The sequence below is a fragment of the Opisthorchis viverrini genome (genome assembly GCF_000715545.1).
Source record: "Opisthorchis viverrini unplaced genomic scaffold opera_v5_5, whole genome shotgun sequence".
In the NCBI taxonomy this organism is placed as follows: Eukaryota; Metazoa; Platyhelminthes; class Trematoda; order Opisthorchiida; family Opisthorchiidae; genus Opisthorchis; species Opisthorchis viverrini.
Window position 1 is genome coordinate 310,838 of NW_008751661.1, and position 8,162 is coordinate 318,999.

Sequence of the window (8,162 nt, forward strand, 5' to 3'; positions counted from 1 at the left end):
ATGACCTCAAACGTTCGACTTATAGAAGAACACTGGGTGGAGTCACCTCTCTCCCTCTTAGGAAACCATCCAAGACAGCTACCAGCTAGGTGACAGCATCTAGAGCATGATTCCAGTGGCAGGCATTACATGGCTAAAATTCTGATGGATACAGAATCAGGTAAGGTAGCCATCTGTTTTATTCTTGAGGGTGAGTCGAAGTATCCAAATTTGGGTGTTCCGTTTACCTCTTGAGCACAGTACGTCCTCTTTTTTCAATTAATTCAAGAGGCTCCCATTTTTGTTAGTTTCTAAGACTACTTGAATCTGTGTAGCTGGTACTGGCTTGTTTTGCGTGGTCACAAGCCAAGATCACCGAGGTTACCCGGACGCTTCTTTGAGTTTCCACATGTACCGGACGATCGAACAAGTCATTTGCAAAGTGTGTGTTCTCCAAATTTGACCAACACTTGTGAATAGATCTGCTGCCTGCATATCTCCCCCCAGACGCTCCTCCATGCTTACTTGTTGTGTCCCTTCAATAATGGGAGAAACATTCACTGACGTTTTCAATTGTCTGTATGAAGTTTGTCCACCGTAGCCTGGTCTATGCTCATAGGTCTGCTCAGAAGTTGACTACAGCCAATGCCTACTTCAATCCTGTTTCAACATTCTAAGTGCTTGTCTTGTTGATAACTTCCGAAGAATCCAAAAATCCCAGGTGCTGTGGCTGGACAGTAAATTCACTACTCTGGTATATTCATTTTGTTTTCACTATATACCATTCCTCCTTGTTCCGGTTCGCTTGTCAAGTAAGAAAGTTGTGAAAGTTCTCTATCCTCTGCTTCTGGGTGTCCAAGATAAAAGTCAATGGTTTTATGACAGAGTAGGTGGGATGGGTGTGTTCAATTAACCGTGCAAAATCTCATGTGAGTGATAACGAGTGAACGAGTCTTGTACAATGAAAGCAGGCAGTCGTCGATCTCATGTCTTATGAAGGTGTCTGACCTCAGTGAATGATACCAACTGTGCACTGGATGCTCTGAGCAGTACTGAGTTGTCTGATATGAAAACTGATCCAAGGATTGATAATCCGGTGTAAAGCATGGCTCTTTCATTCCCCATTAAGCTTAGCTTTGTATCGTACGTGCTGGCGCTGGACACAGCTTTGACAGGAACAGCACAGCCCGGCACAGCAATGAAAGATGTGGGATGAATCCACAAGGTTCTGGGTCAGACATTCTCTTACTGCAATCGGGGAGGGCAAAAACAGCATTTTGAACCCCCATAGAACGTGTATCCAGAGCCAGCTCCCCGGAGAGCCTTTTATCAGTTAAGCGTGTTTTGCCTGATACCTCATCGCTGATGTCACATACTCGAGTTTCATTTTAGAATGGACAGTACACTTCTCAGGATTACCTATCTCGGTGTCAGCTGATAAATTTATCGATATTCGAACTTCCTACGGGCCCACATTGATTGGTCACCTAGGTACCCATGGTCATTTCCAATGCATTCGTTAAGAATATATATATATATTGCGGTCGCAACCTGATTGACTTGACTGATTCGACTGAGGGTTACGCTGTCTTTGATGTCTGTGCGTTGACGGATCGACCACTGTTTCAGTATATACTCGAGCAATCCTACAAGTACGGTGTACCAGCCAGCAAAAAACTGAGACGACGTCACAGTCGGGTGATCACAGAAAGCCAATGCTGCCAGATGCTTGAAACAGAGTCCTACGACCAGCACCATCTGCTTTCATGATGAAACGAAAAGATATATTAAGAGCACCACGTTTCTAGTTAAGCTGGTCGTTTTTATTTTGGAAGCTTCTCAGCAGTCCGTTCTGGAAAAAGTTCGATCCCTAATAGCTTGCTTTGTAGCTGCAGAAGATGTGTTGCTGTTAAATCATCTGTTCGGATCGCTGCGATTGAAATCCATTTATTGAGCCGTTTCATATGCTAACCCCGGCAATGGTAAGGTACTAATGCATTGATTTGTGTGCAATTATTTGTTATCATCTATCATGGTCGATAAGAACGTTCGAAACGACACTGTCTTTTTCTTCCATTGCTATTCATCTGCCTAGAAAGCCCGAGCCAGTTTGGGCAGACAGAAAGTTCCGGATTTTAAGGAAACTATCCATACGGTGGTATTTTAACTCGCAGTAGTGGCTGTTGTTCATAAACAACGTTCAACAGTAACCAGGATGCACAGGTTAGAATAGTGTGATTGGAAGCATACGGAGCAGGGCTGTCCCGGGAAACAGGTTGGTGGTGGCTACTTCGGATGCACGGTTGAGTCATCTTCGCTTCTCCCAACTCATATTTTCTGACCGATACACTTCCGATATCGGATAGATGTTGAATTTTGTCTTTCTCTGATTCAGTGCTGATTTGTTTACGGATATTTCAGCCTGGGTGTAATGCATAATTTCTGATTTGGAATAGGAGACCATTCCCGATGAACCAGTTATTTCATGTGAGTCAACGAAAAACATTTGAATGGGTGTCCTTCACACTCACCACTGGCGTTACCCTGAGGGCCGAGGTACAACGCCGATAAAGTGGGGCATCCATCTGGTGAGAATCGCACATTGAATAGCACTGATCACCACACAGTTCCGGGCTCACGTAATCCACTTTGGTATCGATATTTGTAGCAGCCGCCTCTACACCTTGGGTTAGCTAGCTTGTAACACACTTTCCTAATCAACTCAGCCACTTGGCGCAGATGTAAAGCAGGAGTTGTTACAACAAACATTCATTTGCGAACCAAGTTGGCGACTCAGTTGGAGAATACTACAAACGAGCGCTTCAGGTGACTTACAACCGAGTCTCACCTGAACACCAAGTTAATTCGCGAATGGGTGATCCTGGCAACTTACATCGAATCTGGTGCCAAAGTACGAAGTAAAACTGATGGAGGGTGCGCGACTAAGTCTGGTTACTGAGTCCCAAAATGGGCGAAACAGTGAATGGGCTGTTCAGAATTTCCGTGGACTTTATAAGTAGTATCGAAGAACAGTTGTCCTTTTGTTACGTTCATAGTTGTTATTTTGACAAGAAAAAGTCTTCAAAGAATAAATTAGAGCACTCATTTAAAAGGCCTTCACACGAATTGTCAGTACTTTCAAGTACTCATGACTCGAGTGAGAAATGTGTGCGCTGTATGATATCTGGCTGACACTGCCTTGTCTTTTTTGAATGATGGGAAGTCGTCACTCGAGGAATACGCGACCACGTGATGTAGTTTCCGTAAAGAAAAGATGAGCGGTGCTGCGTTATGTCCAAGCGAGAGCTAATCACATTGTTGATAAGCCAATCGTGGTCAAACACTGGCTGGAAGGTCGCGGGTTCCTGAGACACACACTACTAATGATTCCAAACAAGGATGTAACTGCTATACTGTGTTTCTAGACTTTTCAGAATAGATTGGTTCCACTGATAAGATGGAGGCTCTGTTGGATATCGCCTAAGCTACTCACATCAGTATGATGGGCAGATAGTTAAAAGCAGCTTTTTTGAGACTGCTGCACGAGAATGTGGTTGTGATGTGGTACATTTGAAACTCTGTATGCGTCTTGGGGTCTTGAACCTGCAAGCAGCAACTAACGATACAGTCAAGTCTATTTCATAAATAATCAAAATTCTAGGGGAAAAGTTTAAAAAGATTTAATTGAATAGAGAAGTTTTTCGGGGGCAGTGGACAATTGCTCAACACCCTACTGAATTAGATAACCATTTTAGCCACAATACATCTGAGAACACATTAGAAGAATGACTAGAAAGCCTAGTAAATAACACTCATTTAAACTTTTGAATATGTTCCTCTGTTCCAACCACTTTCTGTACGAGACAAACCGGGTTCTGTGTAGATCTGCAAAGTAGTAATCAGGGCTTGAACAAAACGTAATGTAGGAGTCTAATCGATTCTATCCTGGTATACTCTTGTAGGGAATATGAGTGGCAGATATGAGAACATTCTTGTGAGAGCAACGGCATAAAATGCCTATTCTGATGCGGAAACAAACGAGTTAATTAAGGATTCAGTTCATACATGGTCTTGAAATAGCACTACTCATAATATTGCTGAGACCACTCTGACAGATCACGATCGATTTGGGTGTTCTTTCGGCTCATCGGATATGTGCAGTTCGGTGGCTTTCGTCATCTTGTGTTTCATTTGAACCCAACCAGTATGAGATTCACATATGAGTCTGGTTTTCATGAGAGAGTAAACTTAACTGGACATCTCGTTTATGGTGTTCTTCAACCGATTGTGTTGCTCAATGGGGGCCACATGTATTAATCAGTACGATATTCATGGTATCGCCGTAGATTTACATAGAGAAGAAACTACTCACAAGTTTGAAGAAAATTCTTCGATAGCCCACGACCGTTTCACTCTTCTTGGGGCTCGTCAGGTAGGCACAGTTCCCGATTTGCCGTCAACCTTATATTCTATTTGAATCCAAATGGTACGCTCACTCACAAGTGGATGTTAACAAAAGATTCAAATGGATCTTCTTCTATCGCCAACGTGATTTGTAGCTATGTTTTATTTTACATACATATACCGTAAGAAATTTTCCGTCACTATGTTAGCATCCCACACGCTTGCTATAATTGAACTATCCACTATCCAACTCAGCGCCGGAATCGTTTTCCTGAGAAGCAACCGTTTTTTATAAGAGATACGTGAGAAAAAAATATTACTCATGCTTGCTGAAGATGCATGATTGCTGATACGTTAAAATGTCTGAGCTGTAATCTGTCAGTCGCAGCTTATCAGATTAGCCTCTTCAACGCGGATGGAATCCCAGTAGGCATGACGGGAGAAGGAAGTACAAGCTGAATATGGTTATTTCTCACTCATGACAGGCGATAAAACGATATTGAATCAGTGCTACTCCAAACATACAAGAAACTTGCTTATGTTTCTCACTGTCGGAGTTTCCGCGGAGGCTAAAAAATCGGCTCTTTGGCTCACTCCTTGTTTCTGAGGTTAAACGGCCAGTTTTTGTCATCATATCAGTTCGAACAACATTCCGAGTCGATGGAGGCTTCACTTGACTTGGTGTGCCGACGTTTTTTTATCAGAGTGAATAAACAGATTTTCAAATACAGTTCGATAAATCGATTGACTGAAATCTCAGTAACACTACTTAGAAATCGGCCCAGATCCGGCAGATACTTACCCTGTTCAGAAAAACGATGAAAATAATGCTTGAAAGTCGGCAAAAGTTTTGTTTCTTTTGGCAGTCGATGGAAACTCTGAACGAACCACTGCCGGTTCTACCATTCTCATAGGTCATCAGTTAATCCTACTACTCGGATTTCCATCTATCATAATTGGGAACGGAACACACCGAATTACATGTGGCAATAGGTGCTTGTTTGCGAATCAAGTTGGCGCTAATCGGAGATTCAGATGTAATTCAACTGGATTTCTGTTTTTCCATCTGTTTACTGACAAAACAATCTAATTGGGAGTCAAAAATTTCATTGCTGGATATATTTGAGTCGGTCTGAACCTAATCTGGTCGAGTTCCGAATTGTCTCTAGAGTTTTTCGCACGTTAGTAGCGGAATGTCGCATATAAAGTGAGCTGATAGTATGGTGTTATTCACAAGACAAGGGGATGAAGTTGCGGGGGGTTCAGTGAATTGCCATAGGATGCAACTGTGTTCAAGATAATAGGATTGTTTGAGCCGCGGTATCAAGTTGATGCTAAAGCCTACTAACAGCTCTGAAAGTCCTGTGACTTGAGTATACACTCTGTATACCCCGATTCAGTAACAAGATTCACTTCCGACCACTTGTCGGAATGAGCAAAAACCTTAGCATGAAAGTTTCTCAGGGAACTAATTTCATTACTCAGCTAGTCTGCACCATACAAAACTATCTACTGGTACCTCGATGTGTTCACACCTCGGAAAAATACGAAAAAGCACACGTTGAAATAACCGGTTCCGCTCTGGGAACATTCCGATCTTTTGTTTTTCTTCTGTTATACCCACGAGCGAGTGTGAAACGACTTGTTCCGGCCGTCTATCACTAATGTTTTCCCGTGTGAAAGATTAATTTATTTCACACGCGAATGCAGTCATGCAGACAGTCCGTCAACCGACTGACAGCTTACTCTTTCTCGTTCTCTCTTGCTCTCTCTCTCTATCTGTCTCTTCTGGGCCTAGATGCACCACACCACATCTTGAACATTGCTGTCGTCTTGTTGCGATTTACGGTTGAATCGATCGTTAGTAAACGGTCGTTGTATGTGTGCGTGTGTGTGGGACCAGCAAATGAAGTTTGACATCTGATCGGTCACCGAATTTCCCACGGTCCACATTTACCCAACAGCCCACGATAACGCAGATTAGGGTTGAGAGAACAAGGTTTCTCCAACGTGTTTACCCTTATGAAGTGGATACAAAACTGGGCAGGTTTGCTCTGTTTTGTTGAGAATCCGGTAAACAGTTATACGACTAGGGGGATGCGCCCATAAGCGTTTGAGCACTGTCCATGAAGTGAGGTCACTTATTCGTCGCCTCTCATGCCCTAGGTAAATAGGAACAAGAACTCAATGTGCCCTCGGGTGAAACAGACGTTCCAAAATGTGATGGATAAAAAACGACTTCGTCACTGACGCACATGGAGGCGAGGTGGGATTGGGTTTGAGCACATCCATACGCGAGGGCATGGTAACGTCAGGAAACAAAGGAAGGTGGATATGAAGTGGTTCGGTTAGTGTTGACCTAGCCTGGTTTCATCCGCTAACAATTCATTTAATTGGAAACCACGGTACCCTGGCAAACAAACATTCAGAGGCGAAGTGTCCTAGTGCCAGACGTGAGGAATGGTGATATTGAGTTCTAATCAAAGAAGCGAATCGCCATGGGTTTGTTGCAGCATAGTGACGAATTATCTCGTTAGCCATTACACAATACAAATAGGGATGGTTGCGATCACCACTTCACCACCTGGTTATCCGAGATGGTAACTAACGCAGCGCAAGCTAGTTGGTGTTGGAATGTCAACAAAGCACAGCCTGTCAGCTTTCAATTAGAAACAGTCCACAGCTTTCAGATTGTTGCCAAGCTCACCAAATACGACGTCACGATCAGTCGGAAAGTCACAAAAATAACAGCAACTAGAGACGGTTAGGATTCTGTTCACCGCTTCTTTGGATGATTACAGCCTTTACATCACAATTCCGTGAAGAACACCAGGAAATGTACTTTTTGATTTCTCTTGAACGTCCGCCTCTTTCTCGATAGGAGATCTGACCGCTTCAGGGAAGCGGCTTCTCCTTGACGGAGTCCCATTTTAGAGGACATTTTTAACGAGTTTAGTGAACGCAGATATCTTCGACAAGTCCAAACTGGCTCCTACAGTTGCACAACAATTAATAAACACAGACAAAGATACGGAGATGCAAAGTCAGAAGTCAAACAACTGAACGCGTGGATTTCGATCATGTGATAAGAGCGGTACTCATTCTTGGTCAGTTGATCGTTGACCAGTTTCATCTGGCTATGAGATGGTGGCCATAGATTTGGTCGCGCTTAGCGTCAACTATTGAACTATTTTCAGTTAGTTAAGTGGAAACAAATAAATGGCGGTAAGTTATTCAGTCGGGATGACTTGTGTTCACCAAGTGATTTAGGATCCCGAAAGGTTCCTGGATGATTCCTTGTAACAAACACCGAGTCGATTTCCCGAGCTGGTGTGTACTGATGAACAGACCATTAATGACAGTTTGAGGGTAGACGACTCGTCTTCGGGGCATCGTTACCGTGTAGCATGCGCGTCGACTGTTTCCCCTGGTGACTTTTACTCTAACTAAAGTGTGTTGTGAAGCACTGTCACTTCTAAGGAAAGTCTTGCATAAATGGGCATTTTTGACTTTAGGCCGCTTCCCGTCACTGGTGTTGGTGCTTCCTAACAAGGGGGACGAGTTTTGTTCCTGAAGTTCTGATCGTCTAGACGTAATATATTACTCATAAGGTTGCCGAAAACCCTTCAATAGCCCACGACCGGTTTCACCCTTCTTGGAACTCATCAGGTGGATGCGGTCCCCAAGTTTCCGTCAAACGTATGTTCTACTTGGAACCAAATTGGACAGATTTCGATAAATGCACTCATGTGCATACCAATTTGGTCTTTCGGGAGACC

At 43.4% G+C, this 8,162-nt stretch overlaps 2 protein-coding genes across 2 annotated transcripts in view; one reads left to right on the forward strand and one right to left on the reverse strand.

The window, feature by feature from the left end:
• T265_00485 (hypothetical protein) overlaps window positions 1–3,033 on the reverse strand; it is a gene marked incomplete at both ends in the record, with an annotated part of 75,498 nt that extends 72,465 nt beyond the window's left edge. Inside the window, one exon of the mRNA XM_009164289.1 lies at window positions 2,936–3,033. Coding sequence (XP_009162553.1) covers window positions 2,936–3,033 — 98 coding nt within the window. The remainder of the gene's footprint in view (window positions 1–2,935) is intronic.
• Window positions 1–8,162, forward strand: part of T265_00486 (hypothetical protein) — a gene marked incomplete at both ends in the record, with an annotated part of 50,162 nt that overhangs the window by 32,148 nt on the left and 9,852 nt on the right. The gene's annotated exons all lie outside the window — the stretch shown is intronic.